The 24,434-nt window shown below is 36.2% G+C and overlaps 6 protein-coding genes across 11 annotated transcripts; 3 read left to right on the top strand and 3 right to left on the bottom strand.

Annotated features, from left to right (window-relative positions):
- Window positions 1-1,364: 1,364 nt before the first annotated feature.
- Window positions 1,365-2,933, top strand: LOC103498449 (1-aminocyclopropane-1-carboxylate oxidase 1). Its single transcript, XM_008461052.3, has 3 exons — window positions 1,365-1,498; window positions 1,669-1,889; window positions 2,095-2,933. The coding sequence occupies exons 1-3, from the start codon at window positions 1,397-1,399 to the stop codon at window positions 2,672-2,674; spliced, it is 903 nt and encodes a 300-aa protein (XP_008459274.1). The 5' UTR covers window positions 1,365-1,396; the 3' UTR covers window positions 2,675-2,933.
- Window positions 2,934-3,031: 98 nt separating this feature from the next.
- On the top strand, window positions 3,032-6,846 carry LOC103498461 (tetraspanin-2). Its single transcript, XM_008461064.3, has 2 exons — window positions 3,032-3,907; window positions 6,305-6,846. Exons 1-2 carry the CDS (start codon window positions 3,410-3,412, stop codon window positions 6,614-6,616), a joined length of 810 nt encoding a protein of 269 aa, XP_008459286.1. The 5' UTR covers window positions 3,032-3,409; the 3' UTR covers window positions 6,617-6,846.
- Window positions 6,771-9,106, bottom strand: LOC103498457 (uncharacterized). Of its 2 annotated transcripts, none has more exons than XM_008461059.3 (8): window positions 8,733-9,106; window positions 8,461-8,528; window positions 8,220-8,367; window positions 7,745-7,825; window positions 7,565-7,651; window positions 7,392-7,477; window positions 7,183-7,303; window positions 6,771-7,104 (listed from the first exon to the last, which is right to left on the bottom strand). In XM_008461059.3, exons 1-8 carry the CDS (start codon window positions 8,979-8,981, stop codon window positions 7,027-7,029), a joined length of 918 nt encoding a protein of 305 aa, XP_008459281.1. In that variant the 5' UTR covers window positions 8,982-9,106; the 3' UTR covers window positions 6,771-7,026. The 2 variants fall into 2 exon arrangements, with proteins under 2 accessions (XP_008459281.1, XP_050940869.1); XM_051084912.1 differs by having other exon boundaries at window positions 6,771-7,124.
- A 778-nt stretch (window positions 9,107-9,884) lies between these two features.
- On the bottom strand, window positions 9,885-12,110 carry LOC103498466 (uncharacterized). The gene has a single exon (XM_008461073.3). It carries the CDS (start codon window positions 11,745-11,747, stop codon window positions 10,308-10,310), a length of 1,440 nt encoding a protein of 479 aa, XP_008459295.1. The 5' UTR covers window positions 11,748-12,110; the 3' UTR covers window positions 9,885-10,307.
- Window positions 12,111-12,339: 229 nt separating this feature from the next.
- On the top strand, window positions 12,340-17,898 carry LOC103498473 (enhanced ethylene response protein 5). 2 transcript variants are annotated; one of them, XM_017045601.2, is made up of 13 exons: window positions 12,340-12,560; window positions 12,661-12,797; window positions 12,912-13,005; window positions 13,076-13,165; window positions 13,860-13,925; window positions 14,135-14,224; window positions 14,355-14,411; window positions 14,628-14,689; window positions 16,736-16,823; window positions 16,964-17,040; window positions 17,122-17,196; window positions 17,314-17,419; window positions 17,502-17,898. In XM_017045601.2, the coding sequence occupies exons 1-13, from the start codon at window positions 12,393-12,395 to the stop codon at window positions 17,631-17,633; spliced, it is 1,242 nt and encodes a 413-aa protein (XP_016901090.2). In that variant the 5' UTR covers window positions 12,340-12,392; the 3' UTR covers window positions 17,634-17,898. The 2 variants fall into 2 exon arrangements, with proteins under 2 accessions (XP_016901090.2, XP_016901092.2); XM_017045603.2 differs by having other exon boundaries at window positions 12,411-12,560; window positions 12,644-12,797.
- Window positions 17,899-20,089: 2,191 nt separating this feature from the next.
- On the bottom strand, window positions 20,090-24,166 carry LOC103498484 (uncharacterized). Of its 4 annotated transcripts, XM_008461096.3 has the most exons (12): window positions 23,941-24,147; window positions 23,811-23,864; window positions 23,684-23,735; window positions 23,519-23,592; window positions 23,308-23,438; window positions 22,976-23,081; window positions 22,663-22,799; window positions 22,255-22,560; window positions 21,571-22,173; window positions 21,078-21,188; window positions 20,808-20,876; window positions 20,090-20,327 (listed from the first exon to the last, which is right to left on the bottom strand). In XM_008461096.3, the coding sequence occupies exons 1-12, from the start codon at window positions 23,963-23,965 to the stop codon at window positions 20,322-20,324; spliced, it is 1,674 nt and encodes a 557-aa protein (XP_008459318.2). In that variant the 5' UTR covers window positions 23,966-24,147; the 3' UTR covers window positions 20,090-20,321. The 4 variants fall into 4 exon arrangements, with proteins under 4 accessions (XP_008459318.2, XP_016901125.2, XP_016901127.2 ...); XM_017045636.2 differs by having other exon boundaries at window positions 23,811-24,166; XM_017045638.2 differs by lacking the exon at window positions 23,941-24,147 and having other exon boundaries at window positions 23,308-23,430.
- Between the last annotated feature and the right edge of the window lie 268 nt (window positions 24,167-24,434).

Below are 24,434 nucleotides of genomic sequence, written 5' to 3' on the forward strand. Positions count from 1 at the left end.
TTCATGAAAACCATGTGGAATTCCCAATATTATATTATTGTAAGACTATGGGCGATGGAATTAAATGATGCAATGTTTTCTAGATCTACATTTTTTATTTCCTATATATATATATATAAAAAAAAAAAGAATGTATATATAAATTCCAAAAGGAGAAGATAAATCAAACCCAAAATATAATTCAATATATCGAAATTTGTCACTTCAAAGCACACAAATGAGGATTGTGAGGCTATTCTGCCCCTAGTTTTCTCTTCAAACTTTCAAACTACCAATTCCATTTATTATTTTAGGTCCAACTTCCAAAAAAAAAAAAAAAAAAATACCCACATGGTAATTAAATTAACATTTTCAATTTATGTGATATAAATTGAATTCTCAATTTTACGATAATTACAAAAATTAGATTTTAAATCGATTAAAATTAAATCTCAAACTAAGTAGTTTAAGGTTAAAATTTGACAATTAAAAATTTTAAAAATAATTACGACTGTCGTTTTTGCTATTCTAATCTTTTAAAAATAAAATAAAATAAGAGATATTTTTAAAAATAGCAAAATAAATAATAGATAGTGACAGAAGTTCAACAATAGAAATTGATAGACTTATGTCTATCAAATATTTGTTATTAATAGGATTTTAAATTTTGATATAACTTGTAAATATTTTATCAAATTTACTAATTTTGACCGTTTCCATAAAATAATTATTTTGTAACTCCCAAAAATTGCATAACTAAATCCTGAAATTGAAGGGTTTTTTTTTCTTTTTCTTTTCTTTTTTCCATGTGTACTTCTGTTTATCAGCACACAGAGTTATTAGGGGAAGGTGGGATGTAACAGTATGAAGCTCATTCAACTATACATTATTTTAACATTTCATTTTATTTAAAAATACACCCACTCACAATTTTATTGGACTAATTTATAACAATAAAAAAAGTGTTCAAGTATTGCTTTTGATTTATTAATAACTATAAAAAAAGTGTTCAAGTATTGCTTTGAAACATTTATTTTTTAATAAGAACATACTGCGTTTAACTAAAAAGAGAAATGGGGAAAAGTAAAACCACTTTATGAGTAGACAAATGCTTAAATCAAGCAAAGAGATTAAAGAAGAAGAAAAAAGCATTCGAAGCTTAATTTACAAGATTTTGGTTAATAACCCAAAGAGATAATTAAAAAAAAAAAAAAGAAGAAGAAAGGATGAACAATATAAAATTGCAAGTGAATTATCACCAAAAGGGTAATCTTCAAAGTATCTGACCCTTTCATTGAATTCAAAAGAAAAATCATGACTAAAAATTATTAATATCCAATACAATGTTGGCCTATATATACTCTATTATTTCACCACTCTTCTTCAATATCTTCACTTCCAATAGATAAAAGAGGCTATGAAGATCCCCACCATTGATTTCAATCAGCTCAATGAAGACAACAAGGGGAATACCCTCTCTATCCTTCATGAAGCTTGCCAAAATTGGGGCTTCTTTTTAGTAAGTTATTTCCTATTCAAACCACATGATTCATAAAAGCCTATTACTTATAAAATTTGCTATATTTGTAATCTCTCTCAAACTGATACTAAGTGTACTATTAACTATTTATTTTATTGGGAATTGTCAATGGTTTCATTTGAGTTGAGTGGGGCAATTGGTCTGTGCAGGTAGAGAACCATGGGATTGAAGAAAGGGTATTGGAAAAGGTGAAGTTGTTGGTAAATAAACATTATGATGAGAATATGAAAGAAGAGTTTTATAATTCAGATGTGGCCAAAAACTTAGGTAAAATCACATTATCTAATATGGATTGGGAAAGCACCTTCTTCATTTCCCATAAACCGACCTCTAACGTCTCACAATTTTGCAACATCTCACAACCCCTTTGGTAAGTTTTTCTTTATTTACCCGTCTTTTTAAAGTCTTCTTTACAACTATTTCAACTAAAATTGTAAGTTAAGAAATTAAAACGAAGTAAAATAATCCTTTTCTGAAAAAGAAGTAAAGTTAGACAAAAGTAAAAATGAAAAAGTAAATTATTTAAAGATGTATGGAAGTACTAAAATTTAAAAGAAGTATGAAAAAATGAACAGCAAAGCAATGGAAGAAGAGTACATTCCTGAGATAATAAAGATAGCGGAGAAGCTTTCGGAGCTAATGTGCGAAAATTTGGGGTTACAAAAATCCCACATTAAGCAACTATTCAACGGAACCAATGGCCCATCCGTCGGAACCAAAGTTGCCAAATACCCTGAATGCCCTCAACCGGATTTGGTCAGAGGCCTCCGGGAGCACACCGATGCCGGCGGAATCATCCTCCTCCTCCAAGACGATCAAGTCCCCGGCCTGGAGTTTCAAATCGACGGCAGATGGTTCAAAATCCCACCGTCCAAAAACAATGCCATTTTCGTCAACATCGGCGACCAAATCGAGGTCCTCACCAATGGCAAATACAAAAGCATTTTGCACCGCGTTTTGGCTGAGAAACACGGTAGCAGGCTGTCCATTGCTACGTTTTATAATCCGGCGACGGATGCCCTGATTTTTCCCGCGCCGGAGCTTTCTTACCCTGGCGGCTACCGATTTGGAGATTATTTGAAGTTCTATAACACTACGAAATTTGGGGATAAAGAGAAGAGGTTTTCAGACTTTCAGTCTATTAACAAAATGTGAGTAGTGTGAGTGTCACGTGCGGAGAATGTGCCTTTTTTTAAAAAAAAAAAAAGTTAATGTTGAAACCTTGAAGTGAAAATAAATTATAAAAAATATCATCAGTTTCATTTCAATTCTCTAAGGTTTATAAAGCTTTAAAATTGGGGGGGAAAATGAGATATTGGTAGTTGAGAATGAGAATAAAGTGGGAGAGTTGAGCACATGGGTTTCATTTTGTAGCTACCACTCAAAGTCAATAAACTTTCCCAGTTCCAACTAACAATTCAATTGCAAATAATTAGGTTATAAGGGACCAAAGAAAGAAAGAAATAATCAATTTAAACCAAAAACTTGTTATCATTTTCAATCTCAATATATTTGATTACAAACTTAAATAATTTTATTAACTTTAATACTGTACATATGCTTTAATTTGTAATTAATTGAGTACATGAGATTACTATAAATCCACAAAATTAAAAAGTTGAGAGTCAAAATTACTATAATTCTTTTTTTCCTGAAAAGAAATTAGAGTGGCACGTGGGTGCACGCTACAACTTAGGGCAAAGCGATATTTGCCACCAACAAGGTCGAAACACCTAAAAACGACGTGTCGTTCCACTCCCAATTCCTTTTGATTTAACACTCATGACGACATAACTTTCTTCACACTAGAAGAAGCCTGATCTGTTAGTGAAAGAGAACAATACAAAACCGATTGGCATTGCAAAATTCCCTCTTCCAAACTCCAATTCCATGGGTTTAAGCAACAATATCACCGCAATTCTCAATTTCTTAGCCCTCCTCTGCTCCATCCCCATAATCGGCGCCGGAATTTGGCTCGCTTCGAAGCCGGACAACGAATGTATCCATTTTTTCCGATGGCCGGTGGTTATCATCGGCGTCTTAATCCTCCTCGTCTCTTTAGCTGGCTTCATCGGTGCTTATTGGAACAGACAAGGGCTTCTCGCTTTTTACCTCTTCTGTATGGCTGTTCTGATCGGTCTCTTGCTAGTTCTCCTCGTTTTTACCTTCGTCGTTACTCGCCCTGACGGAAGCTACACCGTCATGGGGAGAGGATTCAAAGAGTACCGATTGGATGGATTCTCGTCGTGGCTTAAAAGTCATCTCACGAATTCTAGAAATTGGCCGAAGATAAGAACGTGTTTGGCGGAATCTGATGTTTGTCCTAAGCTTAATCAGCAATACTTTGCCGCCGATCAGTTTTTCGCGGCGGACATTTCGCCGCTCCAGGTCAGTGCATTAATTTCAATATCAAATTACATATGAGTTTTATCTCCTTCTGCATTTCTTCGTTGGAATTTCTTGTTTGGATTCATGGTTTCGAGTGGAAACGAATTCATTGGCGTTTTGGAAGAAAAAAGTATATATTTTTGAATAAATCAGGATTTTCTATTTTTCTTTTATTTTCTAATACACGTTTTTGGCTTTTTCGAACCGCAATCCTCGGCCCTGAGTCGGCGATTTAAACTTTAAACAAAGAAAAACAAATATATTAAAAAAAAATTAAGTTAAATTAAAGTTGAAGTTTCTAAACTTTATAATTTTAAATTTTCGCGTTAATAAGTTTCTACTTTCTACATTGTGGGTTATAATTTTTTTGGGAATTTGTAAAAAAATAGTAAAGTTGATCTTTTTATATATACTTTTTGAAATTTTCATTTTTAATTTTAAATTTAAATAATCATGAATTAAAAAAAAAAAGTTTATCTCGTACTAATTAATCGGAAATCAAGTTCGAATCCCATCAAATTATGTAAAATTAAATACTTAATTTTGTAATTTAGCACAAAAATACCGTTTTTTACTTTTATGAAAATAGTATAAGTTCTGCCTAAAAGAATTAGTTTTGTCAAGGCAAGTCAAGTATAAACTAATTTTCGATTAACGAGAGGATTAATTCTTTCTTCTTCTTCTTTTTGAAAGATGACGAAGTCTAATTCTAATTAGGTTTAAAATTTTTAAAAATTAAATTTAAACTTCTCAAAGTAAAGATATTAAATTAGAATAAGCTTTTTTATTTATTTAATTTATTATTATTCTATCGAAAAGGATTTTTCATCCATCTCTATCATTTGCCTCAGCAGGGGCATGTGGACTTGTTGTAATTGAGCGTCCCAAGTCCCGACGACTTTTGGGGTCTAGAACAATCCTATATTTTAATGATAAGATTTTTCTACATTTCTTTGTTTTTTTTTAGGCTATGTTTTAATTTAGTAACTATGTGGTGCCACTGACCAATTACGAACAACACTTGAAATGAAAGATTACCTAATTGAGTTTTTATTTCTAATAAAGCCTAAAATGAAGATAATAGAGTGTAATGAAAGCTTTCCCATTTATTAAAAGCTAATTCTTTTTGTATCTCCTATTATGGTTGAATTATTGAAATATTAGAATTAATACAACCATAAAGTAAAGTAAATGTTGAGGAAGATTGATATAAAGTGCTTTTGAGCAAATAGAAACTACATCCTGTATAGTCTTTAGAGAATTGCAAGGGTGTGTTTATCCTATCTACATAGAATATTCTTCATTTTTAATCTTTTGTTCTCTATTTACCGAGCAAGAACATAGAATCATTTTTTGTTGTTGTTGTTGTTATTCCTCTTTTTCATGAGTTCATTTTGTTGGAGCTAACCCACAAAGTTACTAGGACAAAGAAGGAATCCAAATTTATGTAGATTTTGATAAAAAGGTGAACTAGGATTAGCTAATAAAATGTGGTGCAATCTACCCTTTTCATTCAATTCATAACCCCCAACAATAATAAAGTAGACAGCTAAGATTTTATTGGGGACTCTTTTTGATTCCAAACTGATTGAGGATCATATACAAAATGGTTAAGATTGCCACACAAGATGGTTGAAGTGGGTGCCAGCTAATCAGTCCATTACGACTAATTGTTTAACTGCAAATTGGTCTCTACATCAAAACTTTCCAACTCTACCTTTCTTCTTTTACACTCACTCTTGACACTACTAAACACTCAAACCATCATCTAGTGTCGAGTCGTCCATCCTGTGTCACATTTTTTGGATCATAAGCTTGAATTTTTTCTTAGAAGTCAACTATTATGGATTGATCTAGTGGTAAATAAGAACATTACTCTGATAGAAGAAAAAAATGTCAAATTCTATCTATGTCCACATATTTAGCATTTATTATTCGGTAAGTTTTTCTTACCATCCAAATGTTGTAAGATTTTCAGATACTTACCTAACATATGTTAAAAAAGAGGGGAAAAAAAATCCTTCCCCAACAATTGATGCTCAAAACTTCCTTCCTAAGACCAAATTGCTCGTAATCAAGATTTTCCATCTTTATTTGGTGGTAGTGATGTCTACCTTATTCATAGTAGGTCAAATATCATTCCCTTGTGCTACATTCGTTCTTTTAGTTGAAAAGTAAACTACTGCCTTGTGGAACTTAAATATTAAGAAATTTAGACCTCGTTTGATAAATATTCGGTTATATAAATCAATGGTCAGTTAGTAAATATGAAAATTATGGCTATGGATAAAGAAAGGGTATGAAAACAACCACAATTATCAATAAGTAAAACAGAAAACAAAATTGGTATTTACTGCCTCACCTCTTGGTTTTTACTGCGTATGTTTGTGTGTGCAGTCAGGGTGCTGTAAACCTCCAACAGCTTGTGGGTTTAACTTTGTGAACCCAACACTGTGGCTGAACCCTGTGGATCCAATGGCTGACCCAGACTGCTATATTTGGAGTAATGACCAAACCCAGTTGTGCTACAATTGCAACTCTTGCAAGGCTGGCCTCTTGGGAAATCTCAGAAGAGAATGGAGAAAGGCCAATGTGGTTCTCATTGTCACTGTGGTGGTCTTGATTTGGGTTTATGTAATTGGCTGCAGTGCCTTCAAGAATGCACAAACAGAGGACCTCTTTCGTCGTTACAAACAGGGATGGATCTGATCTTGTTTCTGTTTGTATTCCAAAACACGACCACTCTCTCATTGGCTTTTCATCTCTGTTTAGGATGTCTTTACTTGGCCTGTGTATATTCCTTTTGTTCTTTTCATATCTAGAAATCCCCATGATTGTAGAGTTTGCAGATAGCAGAACCAAGTTCTGGAATCATTTCTCTATATGTTTATTAATTGACTTTGCCTCAGATAATAACAAAAGTTTTAGTGATTTTGACATCTCACATTTCTAAGATTTTTGTTTGAAGCTTAGTTTACATGTAATGACATGATTATGAAGTTCATACTACAGATCCTTTGTTGGTCTCTTCAACGATGGCAGGCTTCTTTTCCCAAGTTAGTCAGTAAACTGCAGCAAAAATCAGATTCGGTTCAACAGGCTCACTTCTTGGTGTACTTTCAAGCTGTTGACAACTTTCTCGAGTACACGATGTACATGGGATCCGACCGTCCAGGGTTGGGAGAAATATCCACAGCCTGATGAGAAGTTGCAGAAACTATTTTCAAGCAGCAGTTGGCTGAATAAGTTTAAATATCTTGAAGGGTTTCCCATACCTGAGGAGGTTCAAATCCACCGGCATAGTGAAAATACGACCCAACGATCATAATATGGTCGGCATCTCCAGTTGATGTCCATATAGAGATTGCTTTCGTGAAAAAGCAGCGGTTCGAAAAGCTGGTTTACAAAGCAATTGACAAAGTTAGAAGTCGTCGAGATTGGGAGACACAATATAGATTTTAGGCTTCTTACATAGTAACCTCACCTCATAATGGCAAGGCCACCAGGTTTAAGAACTCGATTCATTTCCTTGAAAACGGTTAGAGGCTTTGTTAAGTAATCGACACTGACCTGCAAGACGAATTAGGTTTCTTCTGGTTGGTGGAAATTTGCTGGAAAAAGATTCATGAACGGTTCTAGTTCAGAGCAGAAACATACCACGTTGGTGATAACGTCAAAAGAATTATCTTCAAATGGGAGTTTAGGATTCACATTCAAGTCTTGCACAATGTACTCCGTCAAAACCTAAATGAAGAAAAATTGCAGGAAGGGATAAATCCCGTGGCAGTTCAAACATGGATTGCTTATCAGAATGAAGCGTGAAGGAAGTGTAAAAACCGGATTGCGTTTGAGCTCTTCTTCATTCATTCCCATCCCTACAACTCTTTCTTGCTTGTATCCGGCTGGAAAATGACTGACCTACAGGAGGAAGATTATTGAATATTTTTACAGATTGACCTAAAAAATTTTCCTCAAATGAGATTGACTTGTTTTCTCGTTGCTCTGGCTTCCTTCGTTCCTTATCACTCTTGCTCCTACTTTTTTTCCTATTTCTCTTGCTCTTACTCGGTCCAACACGACTCTTGTTGTGATACGTTAATAGACAGCAAGCGATAGGTAAAAAGTGAAGAGTGAGCATGAGAGGAAGTAGGGAGCGAGAGCACAAGAATCAAAGAATCCAAAAAGGCTCCTAACGCCAACGAAGAATTAGAAAAACTTGTTTTGAATATGCTAGTTAACTTCCCTCTTTACATAATTCATGAAGACAACAAAAGAGGATCGAAGAGCTTGCAGCTCCGGAAATGGGGCTTACCCAGCTGCTGCACATATCCAACATGCTAACTCCGGGTGTATTGCTTGGAGGAAAGACCTCCGAGTAGAATTTGGTGAGTGCAGCAATGGCTGGATCATCAATGTGGGTGACAAAGCGTGGGGATTCATAGAAATACGTATCTGGTGTCCTGAGAAATATTGGAGATTCGTTCATATGCATTCCTCAAGGTCCCACTAAGCGAAAGAAACGAACGAAGATTGCTTAAGTTGAGAGTTCTTACTCGTCAAATCGCTGAAAGTCCTCCTCCCTGAATGGAAATTGCTCTGGCCACTCCACGTTCTTCAAAATCTTCAGAGAGAGAGAGAGAATTGAAAGAAATTTGAATGATCGTCACAAATTCGAAACGAATTTCACCCAATAGCTCAAATTCAAAAGAAACCCACAGGAAAATTGGCGACTCTCTAGTTCTCGTTTTCAATTTAGTGAAAAAACAAATAGCCGAATTTTCCTCATTGAATAGGAAAAATTTGAGATTGGAGCTTAAAATATTACCTCTTCGACAGCATTTTTCTGCCTGGCAGAGGCAACGAAGGATTTGGCGCCAACCAGTGAACCGGACATATTCACGAACGGACCGAAGAAGGAAATTCCGAGGCCTAAAATCAAACGCCGCCGGTGTTTTCCTCCGTCGCTCCACCGTTTAAGGGTACTCTTGGCACTGTTCGCGGACCACACGGCGGAAGGAGCAACTGAGGGAATCGGAATTCGGCGGTGGAGATTGAGGCCAATCCGATTGGCCATTTCTTCCTCCCAATTTAAGCTAACACGTCAGCGTAGAAGATTGAGAATAAAAGACGGAGCGGGGAAACCGATACGGCCGTTTTGACGTTGCATCTTCGATCAGTGGCATGCATGGATTTACGTGGCCTTTCTCTGGCTCAGATGTTTTTGCCCTTTTATTCAATATAAAATTAAAATATAATAATAATCTTAAATTTTGATACAATATATTATTTCATTATTATATTTCCAATTACTTCTCATTTTAATCTTTTACAACAAATCTACACATATTTGGCTATTCATTCATTTATCCATCCACATAGGGAAGAAGTCATATGTAATTTTAACAATATTTTTCATAATATAAACACAAAATATAGTTATAAAAATTAATTTCAAATACAAAGATTACGAATATGTTTGGCAAACAATTTATTTTACTTTTGTTTTTAAAATTAAAAAAGTGGAATTGAAATAGTTACTGAAGAGGATCCGAATAATTTTCAAAAGCTAAGGTAAAGCTAAGGTATGAGGTAGATTGTGTTCTTTATAGATTCAGTGAAATTCCTCCGAACCCATAAGTATGAGTGACGATTAGAAGAAACAAATTCCATGGACCTCGGAAATAAACTAATTGCCATCCATGTTTGGACTGAAAAGATAAAAGAAGAAACAGCATTTTTAAAAATAAATGGCAGAGATCATATCTGACCTTAAAGTACGTTAAAGTTCATGAACTAATTTAATTACGCTTCCATTTTTAAGAGAAGTAAAACGAAATGAAACGCCAGTCGGATAAAGCACCAAATAATCAAATTTTCTTTGGGATGAAGTGACATTCTATTGTAGTCATCAAACGTGAGGTAAAAGAACCAAAAGAAACAAAACGACGAGATTCAAGAGGGCAAGACAACAAACTACTAAACCACAAACAGAGAAACTGATATAGGAACTTGTTTAAGATATATATCAACCGATTAGAGTCTTTGAATATGATACCCTTGCAGATGAACAACAACATAAGAACAAAAACTACAAGCTCTGTCATTCTGCCGATCAGTGAACCACAATGGAACCTCGCAGAATCACCATACAGAACTGTATAAACTAGTGCTATAAACCGCTGCTAACGGATGGATTCACGCTCACGACAAGAAACGATCGCAGGCCATCCATCCAAGACAAAAATAAGCATTGTTTTTCCGCATTGTACATCATGGTCAAATTCTTAAACATTCCCCACGACGTTGTTCAAGTTAAAGAAACTTTATTGTACACCTAGTGGTCGTGGTACTCATTTTGCGACAGGCAGGTCATAAAATATGAAGATAATGTACTAGGATTCTATGAAGAAGGCAAGAGAATGGATTGAGGAAATGATGCAGAACCATTGTTAGGAGCAGGTTTGATACTGAGAATTGAAGTAATCAAGTTATATATCTGAACATTTTCAAAAGATGGGACTTTTCTCCCCCTAGCAAACTGTGGACCATGGCCAATGAAGATGGTTCTCATGGAGAAGACTGCATTATCATATCCATGAGCTCCTCCACACTCCTGTCTTTTACTATTCTTCATCTCCACCTTGAATCCTTCTTCAACCAACCCAATCACCGGTGGAATTCGATCGCTTGCACTATAATGAAGCCGAGATGGAAGCTCTTCCTTGACATACATTTTCAAACGATTCCCATTCTTAACTTTCCCGGATTGCAAAGCCTCATTCATTTTTGAAACAATCTCGGACAGTGAAAGATCAGGAGGAGGACGAATTGCCAACAGAGGAGTTCTTGATTGAACCCAACTGTCTGGAATCACAATCCATGGAGCTAAATCCTCAAGAAAAATCAACTTCTTATCACAAGTCCCAACCATTCCATGATCACCCACTAAGATAATATTGACATCCTCAAAAACCCCTCTTTTTTCCAAGCCAGAAATGAGTTTCCCAAGCATTGAATCAATTCTAGCTACAGCCTCAGTGATTTGTGGATCATCAGGCCCAACCTTGTGACCTTGATGATCCGGGTCCTCAAAATACAGAGTCATAAATGCAGGAATTTCCTCACTAGGCAAGTCAAAATACTGCAAAATCATATCTACTCGTTCCTCAAATGGAATCGATTCGTTATAACGATGGCATAAATTAACAGGGCAAGACCATGACCCTTTCTTTACCTCAGCGCCGACCCAAAAAACAGTTGCCGCTCTGAGTCCTTGATTGGTCACCGTCTCCCACAGCGGCTCGCCAAGCCACCACTTAGGGTCGTGATTAGCCATCGTGAAGGCATCTCCAGTCACCGGATCGAGAAAATAGTTGTTGATTATGCCGTGATGAGCCGGATAAAGGCCAGTGACGATCGAGTAATGATTGGGAAATGTTAGAGTTGGGAAAACAGGAATCAAACCCCTCTCAGCCTCAGTCCCATTAGCGATCAGACGGTCAATATTAGGGGTTGAGGTTTTGAATTGATACCCAAATCGAAACCCATCAGATGAGATCAATATAACCACGGGACGTTTCAGCTTAGTGAGAGAGCGGGCAGTGGAATCAACACCAGCGGAGGAAGAGGCGCCGGAGAAGAAAAGGAAGGCGAAGGCGAAAGCGGCGGAGAGAGCGATACAAGTAATGAGAGTGAGAGAAATGAAGAGAATACTGGTTTTATGAGATGGGTTTGAGGAATATGCATCGGTGTCAAAAGAGAGCAGAGCGGTGGTGGGGCTAGAGGAGTTTTCTTCCTGATCTGCTGCCGGAGTTGGCTTTGCCGGAGAATCAGGACCCATGACGAGAAAAACAGGTTCCTAGCCTGTCGTCTTCTTCCAGAGTTTGGGAAGGTGGTTAAGATTTGAAGGTTTGCAGAAGTGAAATTGAAGGATCGAATAGATTTAGATGGTTAGGTGCGGGAAATTGAAGAGTTTGGGTGAAACGTTATGGTCGCTTCGCCAGCAGATTATGAGAACCTGCGGGAGTTCTTTTCTTCTGTTTCTAAGGAGGGCATGAAATAAACCAAGGAAGAATTACAAAGACTCCCCATTAATAATAGAGACACCCAAGCTCGGATATCAAACCCCACAAGTGCAAACCTCCATCGTCTAAATTAAATGTAGTAAAAACGATAGCAAAAAATAAATAGCCTAACAAATGAGAATTTCAATAAACTATACAAAATAGTATTCACTGCACTACAACTAATAAACGGCTCTCCGGTTATTGGAAATTTGGAACGTAATGTTTTCTATTTCTCAACTAATTTATGAGCAAGTTTATCGTGGGCTGGGCTGGGCCCAAGTCAAACTCGGGCCTGAACAAAATAGCTTTATGGATCCGAAGTACATAAACGGCGCCGTTTTGTTTCGCGGTAGAATTAAATTAACAGAGTGCAGTACCGTAGAAGAACTTGAAGATTTGCTGCATAGAGGACGGCGGCAATGGCGTACCTGAGCATGGGAGAGGCTCATAGAAGAATCACTGAGTACTTGAATCGATTTTCGGACTCTGTTTCCTCTCAAGATGGAGTTTCTCTCAAATCTCTTCTCGCCCTCTCCTCCAATTCCCCCAATCTTCTCGCTCTCGCCGACTCTCTCAATGTTTTCCAGGTACTTTATTTTTCCTTTTTTCAACTTTAAAAGAGTTGTACTCGTTGTTCTAGTTGTTAATCCCGATCGAAATGTAATTTTAGGGATTGGTTTTTGACAGGATGCCAATAGATTGATCAGACAATCGGATAGATATTCTCAGTTTGGAGAAATGTTGGTGAATTTCTTTCGTGCGTTGCAGTGTTACCGTCTTGGGAATTTGGTGGATGCTTATCAAGCTTTTGAAAAATTCGCCAAGTATTTTCTTTCCCTCCAATCTATTTGTGTAGACTTTTGTTCTATTTGTGTTTGATTAATACTTTAATTTTAGTTTGAAGTCAAGTAATTTTGCTTGTAATGGTGGATTTCCAGCGCTTTCACTCAGGAATTTCGGTCTTGGGATTCAGCTTGGGCGTTGGAAGCATTGTATGTAGTTGCTTACGAGATTAGGATCATAGCAGAGAGGGTATGATCTTAGGTTTTATTTGGAAACTTCATGTCTTGTCAAGTGGTTAATTCGGCCTCTGTGTTTGCAGGCTGACAGAGAGCTGGCTTCGAATGGAAAATCGCCGGAAAAGTTGAAAGGAGCTGGCTCATTTCTCATGAAAGTGTTTGGGGTTCTTGCCGTATGTTTTGTTCAAACAATATTTTTCTTGCAGACGTGTTTTATGCAATGATCATTTCTGACTTCTAGATCCCACCTTCAATCAGTTGTTTCCAATATAAACTTTCTGTTGATCTATTACTGGAATTGGTCTTGCCTCTTAATCTCTTTTAGGTGCCGTGTTTGCATTCTTCGTTTAGATTTTATCCTAATTTAAAAGTTTAAACTCTTAGATAGCTATAGAAGTAGAAATAATTTAGTCAAATTCTAGTAACAGTTATCATTTGTTCTTTTCTATGTGGACCACATGTGAGACGGTATTGAGAATTCTATATTCATGTTAACATAAAAACTTGAAGTTTTGGGATTAATAATGATTAAACGGTAGTACATAGAGTTAACATTTGTGTTTAAGTTTGGTTACGCGGTGACAGGATTAACTGACCACAACTATATTTCATTCCTTATGCTGGATTTCCTAAACATCAGAGACTGACATTATAGCATCTTTCAGCAAGTTTATGCTGGAGATTTATATTATGCTCTTTGCTCGTTTTAAAATTAGCAATCAATTTATTCTTATGGTGGGGTGACAATGACGAGGCTTCTAGCTAGTTAACATTACATTACATAGATTTCATTAGAGTTATTGACTAATTCACAATGCGATTTGCAGATTCATCTTATGTACATAAATTTTGTTGATTGTATTTTAGGGAAAAGGCCCTAAACGTGTTGGAGCATTGTATGTCACTTGCCAGTTGTTCAAGATATACTTTAAGGTAACAAATGTGTTTTTTACTTGGCTTTCAAAAGTAGAAACTATAATCTTCAGATTCAATTTGATATTTCTTTTGCACCTTGGCTAGAAAAGATGGTTTTTAAAACTTTACTTAACATTCCCTTTTCATACTAAAACCATCCACTCACACACACATAAAATTGATCCATCTTTGGTTACATCATGATGAAGTAACTAATCTTATTGCAGCTTGGTACTGTGCACCTGTGCCGTAGTGTGATAAGGAGCATTGAAACAGCTCGAATATTTGACTTTGAGGAGTTTCCTAAAAGAGACAGGGTTAGAACTGGTTTTGGTTGCTTTTACTTACCCGCCAGATTGTTATCATCCTGTTCTATATTTTCTCAGGATGATTTGACCATCGTGTTTTATATTGAAAAGTTCTGACTAAAGTAAATGTATTATTTAGGTGACCTACATGTATTATACAGGCCGTCTGGAAGTTTTCAACGAGAATTTCCCTGCTGTGAGTAATTCTATGGTCATACCATTTAGGGCTTAGGAATCTAAATTGCTTGGTCTATGCTGGTGTATCCACATGATCTTTTCACTCTGATTGGTACCAATTTCTGGCTTGTCATGTCGTCTTACGACCTTCCATGTGCTTGTGAATAATACTTAAGCCTTTAATTTCCCATCCTTTTCTACCTCATTTTACTCAATCACTTCTGTGACATGGCAGGCTGATCAAAAGTTATCATACGCCTTGATGCATTGCAACCCTCAAAGAGAATCTAATATAAGGTTTGACTCAGGTGTGCTTGCTACATATAATTTGCTTTTGCTTGGACAATTATGGATTGATGATTTATTGATGTTTTTCTTTTTTATATATGGCTGAGTGTTTTGAAATAGATAAATCTTTTCATCAAGAATATAACAGAACATAATACTCTATTCTTCCTTTTCAATTAAATAATAATAATAATGTTAGAATTAATGGGCTTAGCCCAACGAAGGATTTACCCTTATTTCCTTTCCTTTCCTTCTTTATCATAAGCTTGTTGTCTATTTATTTTTCCCTTTACATCTTTTGTTCATATGAGCAATTAATAAGAAAGTTAGATCGTGGTTCTTCTCCCGGTACTCGGGTCTCCATGTAACTTGATGTCTATTTTCTTTACCACTTTTAACAAATAATAACAACAACAACGGTAATAAAATAAAAAAATATACACAGATCATGGATCTTGTAAGAATATTAAAGGAAAAAGTTTCTATACGAGATGGACTTTCCCCCTTTCTTTTCAATCTTGTGGCAAATTATTTTAGTATACTATTCTTCTTGTCCCACGATTTAATTAACGGTTTGAATTTGGGAGTGTCCTACTCCCATGGAAGGCAAACTGCTATTGGTCCTTTCATTCACATTGTGAATCCCCCTGAGAAAGCATCCAGCCTAAAGTTGAAGTACAGCACGACTGAGGGCTGAGATTTTGGGCCTTAACTGTGAATCTTCTGTTTCTTATATGAATCTCCTAGCCTCAAGTAGCTTAGCTTTTAGTTAGGGTTTGCTTGAATGGTAAGCACTGCCGTTACACTCTGGGCTCAATTGGATGGTCATACTCTTACCAATATTCCCAATTGTTGAATGCTTTAGAGAAGGGTACGACTGATAAGGTGGTCACTTCATTAATTGGAACTTGGAAGGATCAAATCCTTGTTAAAAAATGGGGGATCAGTACTACTACAACAAAATGAGGAACAAACCTCCTCAAATAGCAATAAACATCAGTACAGAAGAAGGATTTGAGGGGAAAACATGGCAACTAAATATGGACTATATATGGCACCTCTCTCACTTTGTTTTTGAGTTGAAACATTCTCTTTCTTCCTCTAAAAGCCCTCTCCACTTGCTACTGCCCACCTGGACCTTCATCTCTTAACCAATCGGACCATTTCATTTATTAATGTTTCTTGGAACTGCAAAATATCCAAGAGGGACCTTGACTTTATAAGACTTTTTAGGCATATTGAGATGTGGGGTGGACTTCCATTTCTCACGTCCTTTTCCTCTTACCTTTCTAATCGGACCAAATGACAACTCTTATCAAATGTCAATAATGCTTTCACCAACGCTTCCTAGTTAGTGCTTTGCTTCGCGAATCAAAGGAAATCAAGTTTTTTCCCCTCCTGTAGAACTCTTGCTTGAGCTTGGACATCCCCCCATGGCTCTGATCCGTGGATCAGAGTCTGCCTTGCAATGATTGGAATCATAAAGCCACATCTTCATCAACTACTACTTTGTTGCAAATTTCTGGAGTACCTCTTTTCACTTCGGATGGAACTCGGTCAGAGACCACTACTTTCATGACTGTAATAGAAAAAGAAAGATAACTTTGCTTCCATTGTTCAAGAGCTTGGTGTAAACCTGTTTTTCTTCCATCTATTACACGATTATTCTATCTGATGTTCTTTGGATGAATCTTTTGTACTCTTCTTTGGCTTGTGACTTAGCTTTCCTCTTCTTCCTTTTTTTCACTATAATAATTATTATATGTCATCCCTCAAGGGAATTCCATCGCAGTCAATTTAGACATACTTACGCAGTACTGTATTCTTTTTAGAACTATGTACCACTTACGTAAGGATGCATGCTTAAATTTTAATATTTTGTGCCCATTGAAAGATCCTTATCTATTATTCGGCCTATTATATCGGCATTTTAGATTTTAATATGTACAGTTTTTTAATGCATTTGATTATCTATTATCTAGTCATTTCTGGAATAGTCCTATTTAGTTTGTGAAATTGAAGAGTCTTACTTAACTCGCACTAATTGTGGAACAGAATGATATTAAAGTATCTAATACCTGTGAAGCTTTCTATGGGGATATTACCTACCAAGTCGCTTCTTGAGAAGTACAACCTTTTTGAGGTATTGCAAGTTTTTTACAAATGTTTACTCGGTCAAAATTATTTAAGCTACTTGTAATGTTTTCTAAACATATTGAGATGTATACACCGTATTCTTAGTTTTCTGCACGGTCTAAAATAGATTATATTCTTACTTCACAGTATGAAAATGTTGTGCAAGCTCTTAAAAGAGGTGATCCTAGGCTTCTGCGACATGCTCTTCAAGAGCATGAAGATCAGTAAGCACGCTTCAAATTGTCTTGTGCCAGAGTATTTATGACATTAACATAAACTCAAACTTGTGTTCTTTGTTATACCAGGTTCTTAAGATCAGGGGTGTATCTCGTCTTAGAGAAGTTGGAACTCCAAGTTTACCAAAGATTGGTGAAGAAAATGTAAACTCACGATTCTCTTACTTTGTTGCCTTATAGTTGACGTATCTCACACACGGGCTTAAAAAGACTTCTCCTGACTATTTCTCCATTATTTTGAATTCTATACACTCTCTCCAGATACTTTATACAAAGGCAAAAGGATCCAAACAAAGCTCACCAAATCAAATTAGAAGTAATTGTAAAAGCTTTACAATGGTTGGAAGTAGACATGGACATCGATGAGGTATTTACGGCAACATTACTCACGTTGTCAACCAATCCAACAACTTACTCAGTGTCGTCTCATGCTTCCGTTAAATTTGCAGGTAGAGTGCATCATGGCCATACTCATAAATAAGAGTCTGGTGAAAGGTTACTTCGCTCACAAGAGCAAAGTTGCAGTGGTAAGCAAACAAGATCCTTTTCCTCGACTCAATGGAAAACCAGTTGGCTCATGAAACAATTTTTTTTTTTTTGAAGAAAAAGGTTGTTTCTATAGCCACGCAGTTGTAAGAGTGTATCATTTGCTCTGACACCTAATCCAAAAAAAAAAAAAAAAAAAAAAAAAGAACATATTTTGGACGACAGAGATGAATCAATATTACGGCATTTTTGTATTTCAAAAGAGTGTGTAGAGTGCACAACCCACAAGTGAAAACTGTCATTTGTTTAACATCTGTATTCTATTTCAAGAAATGAATGACATCTGTTAGTTGGTTCTTACTCTTCAGATCGAGAATTACAGGCACCGTCTATATCTATTCTGCTTCTGATGGACTCCTTCGAAAAATATCACCTTCATCTTCTTCTTTTTCTTTTACATATAGTTTAATGTTCTATTACTCCTCCTTCCAGAAATTCCACCTCATTTCTCATAATTTTCAGTTTTTGCAATTTGACCTATTTTCTTTTTCTTTATTTTCATAATCTCCATCGGTTTCTTACATTTCTTTTTAGCCATTTCAACTGATAGCTATTATGGTTTTGTAAATTAATTTAAAGGGACGCAATTATATTAAATTTGAAAAACAATAATAATTTTTAAAAACATAGTTGCCATATCAAATGCAACCCAAAAAAGAGAAACCCGATTCCAATTTAAATTAACCTTTCGATCTATGAACTAAAATATTAATCAATTAATAAATATCACAATAGTTTTTTGTGATTCATCATTGCTATATTTTGAGAAGTTCTATCTCATTTTACCATTGTTGCCTCCTCCCACTTGATATAACATCTGCTGCCTTTGGACCCGCATGCTCATTCTATTTATTCTCTTCTCCTTTTTCATTTTTACTACTCATTTTATCAAGTAACATTTATTATTATTATTATTATTATTATTGCATTTTCCGAGTATATTTATCGTTGGGTCTCACTCTAAAACTCATCTTCAAACCTGAATGTAATTTCCCACTGAAAAATCTCTATCCTAAAACCTGAGTTTAGGAATTGCTGAGTTTTTCTTAAGCATTTAAAGATCTTCCCTTCCTTCAAGGAAAGGATATGAACTAAATCTGTAGAATCGAATCGACCAACTCAGGGTTCTTTGATTTCTCACTTCCTTAATGTTCATTCCAATTTTCTACTACTGGTTATCAACAACGTATAATTTCCATTACTCCATTTCAACCTAACCCTAGCGGAGAGAAATCATGCAATTCAAAACCATAAGAAGAAAACAATCCCTTTAAATTAAAAAAAAAAAAAACGAAACGATCTAATTCGCAATCAGGACAAAATCGAGTAAACAGAAGGAGGTGAAAAAGGAAGGCTCAGATTCGCCTTTTCTCAGAAAGGGAGGGAGGCACGGACGATCCGTGGCTACGAACATCGGCAAAAAGTCTTAAAAGTGAAAGATAAGTTCCACTAAGACTGTTGTCCGAGTCGCCATGCCTGACGAAGGGTCGCAATCTCAACTCCATATCTGATCCATAGACTTTCAGATCAATCATCACTGCCAACACGATCGGACTATGAAGAAAAAGAAGAAGAAGAAGAAGAAGAAGAAGAAGAAGTAGTAGTAGTAGTAAAAGATGATGATAATGATAATGTTAATGATAGAGAAGAAAGAGATAGAGAAAGAGAGAGATAGAGAGATGGAAATGGTAGCAGAAGCGCGTAGAAATCATGGGCTCTACAAGCATTCGAAGCGAAGGGAACATCCTCCCATCTTCGAGAGCAAAGCCTCATTCTTAAACTAATGAGGGCAGAGCGACGCAACCGCCGTGGCGGTGCAACCGTACTGCAATTTCACCATCGCCCACTTTAAGACATATTTATATGGCGCCCCACCGAAACCACAACGCTTGATTTTTGTGTTCCGCTTTTGCCCCCCCCCCCCCCCCCCCCCCCCCCCCCCACACAGTATTTGGAACTCACCATATCACACTCCAAATTAATTCCCCTTTCGTTTTTTTGTTTTCAACTGCCTTGTTTTCCCGTCTAACGAAATGACCAACTTATTTAGAAGTATAACAAACGGCTAAAGAATTCATTTTGTGTGTCATTTTACTATATTTGTTGACCATTTTACCATTTTTAATAGATCTAAGAATGAAGATAAGATTTAACAGAAATAGAATACGATGGAGACTTACCGTACCGCGAGGCGTTTGAATCACTACATCATAATGAAACAATATAATGTACCTGAAAAACGACTATGTAGAACATCAAATGTTTGTGTGTATTGATAAAGCATTAATTACTATATCTGTTAGAACGTTTTCGATCTCTAACCTCTCTAAATGTGAATTGATAAAGCATTGACTACTATATTTAGTTAACGGTTAAATATCTAACCCCTCTAGATGTGAACTCAAATTGAGAGAGATGTGTAGTAAGAAGAGAACATGTTCTCATGAAATGAGTGGGTACCGTCTTCTTCCCTTAACTAAGTTACCGAACATCAGAAAATAAAGTTGATTTATTTAAAATAAGAACAAAATTTATACAATGAGGGTGAGGAAAGAAATTGCAAGTACATCAATGACGTGTTCTGTATGAAAGATCAAAATTTGTTAATATTGCATATATGGTCAAGAAAAAAGAATGGGAGAAGAAAAACTAGTTTGCAGTTTATGGAAGCAACAGTTTCCATCCCCTTGAATAGGATTTGTATGGATCCTTCACCCAGCTGGTTATTTCTGCAAGGTCATAAACAAAGCCATGTGTATCAGACTTGGTAATTATTAGGATACCTCCCGACAAAAACACACTCAAGAACACCAAGTAGAAAAATATGCTACATATCATAAGAAAAGAAAAGTAACAAGTAACCGAGCGCTAAACTATCTCAAATTTCTCAAAGGAAATGCTTCTCCTAATAAAATAACCTACTAATATTTACTAATAGTCCTACCATCTCCTTAACTAGAGTCTTATTAACAGAAGGAAAAAAAATCACAATTTTAGAAGCCAACCAGCAGATATGCGTATATGGATGTCTTTTGTGTGAATTTATGATGCTTTGTAAGCATAACTTCATCCTAATAGGGGGTTGGTTCACGCCACAAATAACAGGTTTACAAGGGACAGATCAAGATGGATTGTACCATAAGTTTCTTGCAAGGCGTTGGAAAGTAAAAGCTCAAGAAGCATGGAATGCAACAAAACTTATTTCATACCTTCTTTTTCCTTTGTCTAGTAAAGAGAACCAGAGTCCCGAACCCAACCATTATTGCAATTTTTAGGGCCTAAACAAGGAAATTTGGGAGAGCAAAACATCAATAATTTTGTAACCCTTGGTGAAACACAATAATTGAATACCCATTTCTTTAAATTACTAAATGGTTAAAACATGTAATATGATTGAACTCTTAATCACTTTTAATCAGTCATTAATCTCCATTTAGATGATAAAAGTCTAAATGTGCCTCAGAGAAGATTGAAATTACATTGGCAAGTGCTCCTTCAAAGGGTTTTTCATCATCTGAACTATCTGGTTTGATCATTTCTTGATGTTCACCCTTGCCCCCATTTGCCTTCGTTTCTGAGGTACCTCTGCTCTGTAGATGTAAGTGCAAGCACATCCATTGCACGTCATTAACAAGATACAACTAATAAACCATCGTCTCAAAATAAACCACAATCATATGACTTCCATTATTCCACACGTGGCCTTGACCATGTAAAGAGCAAAGATGTCAATCGTGTGCTTGTACACATCATATAATGGGTGCATGAACTAACAAGTTAATTGTAGTTTTGCAGCAAGTTCCCAATCTTCATGATTGTGAAGAAGAATTTAAAATGGAGAGAGTTAATTACGAGACTGTCAAGGAAGTTTAATTTGCTTTGTAAAGATCAAATGAATCTAACTTGTGGTCACTTCTACGTAGTTTTAAGAAACTAGATAGAAAGGAAAAATATAAATTTAACCAAGATTACCTCTTCCGTTGAAATCTTCATTTCCCCTTTACGGATGAATGTATAGCTAACGCGTCCTCCACCCGCCAGATCTTGTATCTGATTATCACTTGTCGTGACACACAACCGTCTTCTTTCATCTGGAAATATCCAGCCACCAGACCTTTTGGAAGGAAATTGCTCGTCTTTGACACGTGACACTGATTCACCCGTTAACGAATTTCTATCACAGTCCAGCTTCTCAGGCACTAACTTTTGATAAGATTCATCATTCTTTGCATCTATATCATCACGCTCTTTGTGCATTTTATCCTTCTCAATCAAATTTTCTCCACCAACTTGATTCTTTTTCCCCTTTAACTTTAGTGATTTCCCAGGGGCTTCAAATAATTTAGCCCCATATGGAGCCTCAATGAACTTACGTTTCTGTTCCTTTTGCTTGATATCTGCCAAGTCATGGGTCATCTCACGTGCAAGCGGAGGGCCAATTGGCATTTGCGACAGTATAGGCTTGGTATTATCCTCGGAGGGTTTCTTCGACTGATTAACTTTCAAAGATGTTTGCTTTTCTACCACACTATGTTGAGCATTTCTTAAGGTAGGTTTAATGCGAGGTTTTGTATCCTGATGTAAGAAGCAAAATCTTCTTCAAACAATTGGCCTATGGAATCATATAAATACAATAAAGCATCATTCAGGATATACCTGAGTCAGGCTACTTTCAAAGGCACTCAATAATTTTTTAACATTGCCGGGAGCTCTCCTACGTGATGGTGTCTCCGTAGCATCGGTCTTCTCTTCACCTTTTGATGAAGAATTTGATAACTCTGAGCCTTGAGAATTGAACAAGTTTTCTTGGGAACGAATGGTCGGTGAACGTTTGTTTGCATGAGGTGACTGTGTCTCTATCCTCTCAACTAATACAGTGTTATTTACCTTTGGCTTATTAGCATCAATATTTTGCAACTGAGGGATCGTCAATAGATTATCCTTACTTCTATCTGCATCATTCTAAAACAAACAAAAAAGCCCATCAAGATCAAAACTAAGTACTGAAACTTCAGCAAGAAATTGAACCACAAATTCATCAATCCTAACTGAAAGTGGTCGAACCTGATCAAGTTGAACATTGTTTATTTTTTCAGTAACTGGTTTCTTATCAGGGATATTTTCAGTTGATGTTGATGGAGATTGTTGAGCTGGTCCTTTAGCACTTAGATCCCCAATTTGAAGAAGACAATTTTGAGAATCTTGAGAAGACGGAGCACTCAGAAAATCAAGAAATAACCTTTCAGAAAAAACCAATGTAAAAAACCTGACAACTAGAAAATCCTACTATACTTAACCATGAAATATGCAGGTTCTCGACTTGTTCAGTGTTTCAAAAGGAGGAAAAATAAAAAAGAAAAAAAGAACATGGTCTGACCTGAGAGCTCAGGGTTGAGGTAAAAAGATGACGCAGTGTTGCTTCCTGAGCTTCTGAGATTTCTATCTTGACGCTCAACTTGTTTTCTTCTCAAAGCTGTCTCTCTCTACAATAAAAAAAGTAGAAATGAGATTGAGTAACAACGAAACAAATTCAAGTTATTGTCCCAAGAATTTAAAATGCCAAACAAAAGGATCCAAGGTGAGTGAAACGAAACTCAATAATTACAATAACACAACTCAAACGATAGAGATGACTATCAACAAACCAGCTTGATTTCGGTAAAAAAAAGCGACATTGTTGAAAAGAAATATAAGGTTTGAAAAGAGTACCATAATTCGAATTCGACTGCGGTCATCTTCACTAAGAGAAAACTGGAACTGCAAATGCACACGGCCGCCTCCTTCAAGAGGAAAAAGATCATCCCAATAACCCTTCTCAACTATTGATTTCGCCTGAACACCTTCCCCAAAACAAAACCATTTTCAATCAGCCTCATAAATTAACTAAATCAGACAACACCACCAAATTCCTAGAACAAACCTGCACGTGATATCTCATTCCCCCCACCATCCTGAACTATAAGAATCACATCATCTCGCAGAGTTGTCAATGGACTGTGTAAATAAACCAACAAGAATACCATAATGAGAATTGAGAACAGAAAGAAGACAAACATCACAAATAACAGAGGACATATTTCATTACAATGAGAAATCTCCTTTATCCGAAGTTTCGTAATGTCTTTTCCCCATGGAAACTGAAGTAAAACGAAATCCATTAGAGAATCAATACAAAACAAACAAACAAACAAACAGGCAGCCAATTTGCGTACCCTTAATCGAAATTTGAGAAGGCAGTAGCTCGGGAAGGTCGATGAACTCCAGAACTGAAAGAAATGGAAATGAAGGATGAAGAAGAAGGAAAAGTAATGGCGATAAAGATAAGAAATGGGAGAAAATAACCTGAAAGTTTGATAGTTCCGGGCATGATTGAAGGAAAAAAAGAAGGGGAAGGAGGGAAATGGAAGAAATGTTATGGTTAATTGACATGAAAGCAGAGATTTGGAGTTGGGGAAATTGAGGATGGAAAATGGTTGGCGGTGAGAGAAGGCAGAAGTGAAGAGTGGGGCAGCTTCGGAGTTTAGTTAAGGGAAGCGATCAATAGCTACCCCAAATGTTGGAGCGCCAAAATTTTGGTTTTGTCTCACTCTTTTTCATGCCTCCAAACCAACGTTCACCAATATCGGATTCCAATCAAAATCCAATCCTAATTCAAAAATGGATCTATTTCATTATATTTGTACTCATTGTAATGACATCATTTTATCAATGTTTGAAAATAATAATTGAAGAAAAACCATCATCATAAAGTGGGATGAAAAATGAGATCTAAAATTGCACCTATTACAAGAGATTTGTAGTATGTTTGTAGCTAAATCCATTAATCCAAAGTATAA

This window comes from Cucumis melo, chromosome 5 (assembly GCF_025177605.1).
Source record: "Cucumis melo cultivar AY chromosome 5, USDA_Cmelo_AY_1.0, whole genome shotgun sequence".
Lineage (NCBI taxonomy): Eukaryota > Viridiplantae > Streptophyta > Magnoliopsida > Cucurbitales > Cucurbitaceae > Cucumis > Cucumis melo.

What these genes read in the sequence shown, in the direction of transcription:
- LOC103498457 (XM_051084912.1), bottom strand. Translation starts at nt 8,981, where the DNA reads ATGGCCAATCGGATTGGCCTCAATCTCCACCGCCGAATTCCGATTCCC. An exon ending in AAGAGCTCAAACGCAATCCG is followed by an intron (nt 7,652 to 7,744) that starts GTTTTTACACTT and finishes TTCTTCATTTAG; the next exon opens with GTTTTGACGGAGTACATTGT. An exon ending in TTGACGTTATCACCAACGTG is followed by an intron (nt 7,478 to 7,564) that starts GTATGTTTCTGC and finishes TTCGTCTTGCAG; the next exon opens with GTCAGTGTCGATTACTTAAC.
- LOC103498466 (XM_008461073.3), bottom strand. Translation starts at nt 11,747, where the DNA reads ATGGGTCCTGATTCTCCGGCAAAGCCAACTCCGGCAGCAGATCAGGAA.
- LOC103498484 (XM_017045636.2), bottom strand. Translation starts at nt 24,027, where the DNA reads ATGTCAATTAACCATAACATTTCTTCCATTTCCCTCCTTCCCCTTCTT. An exon ending in TTCTCAAATTTCGATTAAGG is followed by an intron (nt 23,736 to 23,810) that starts GTACGCAAATTG and finishes GTTTTACTTCAG; the next exon opens with TTTCCATGGGGAAAAGACAT. An exon ending in TTGAAAGTAGCCTGACTCAG is followed by an intron (nt 22,174 to 22,254) that starts GTATATCCTGAA and finishes TTCTTACATCAG; the next exon opens with GATACAAAACCTCGCATTAA.
- LOC103498461 (XM_008461064.3), top strand. Translation starts at nt 3,410, where the DNA reads ATGGGTTTAAGCAACAATATCACCGCAATTCTCAATTTCTTAGCCCTC. An exon ending in CGGACATTTCGCCGCTCCAG is followed by an intron (nt 3,908 to 6,304) that starts GTCAGTGCATTA and finishes TTGTGTGTGCAG; the next exon opens with TCAGGGTGCTGTAAACCTCC.
- LOC103498449 (XM_008461052.3), top strand. Translation starts at nt 1,397, where the DNA reads ATGAAGATCCCCACCATTGATTTCAATCAGCTCAATGAAGACAACAAG. An exon ending in AAAATTGGGGCTTCTTTTTA is followed by an intron (nt 1,499 to 1,668) that starts GTAAGTTATTTC and finishes TGGTCTGTGCAG; the next exon opens with GTAGAGAACCATGGGATTGA. An exon ending in AACATCTCACAACCCCTTTG is followed by an intron (nt 1,890 to 2,094) that starts GTAAGTTTTTCT and finishes AAAAATGAACAG; the next exon opens with CAAAGCAATGGAAGAAGAGT.
- LOC103498473 (XM_017045601.2), top strand. Translation starts at nt 12,393, where the DNA reads ATGGCGTACCTGAGCATGGGAGAGGCTCATAGAAGAATCACTGAGTAC. An exon ending in GCTTTTGAAAAATTCGCCAA is followed by an intron (nt 12,798 to 12,911) that starts GTATTTTCTTTC and finishes GTGGATTTCCAG; the next exon opens with CGCTTTCACTCAGGAATTTC. An exon ending in AGAAGTACAACCTTTTTGAG is followed by an intron (nt 16,824 to 16,963) that starts GTATTGCAAGTT and finishes CTTACTTCACAG; the next exon opens with TATGAAAATGTTGTGCAAGC.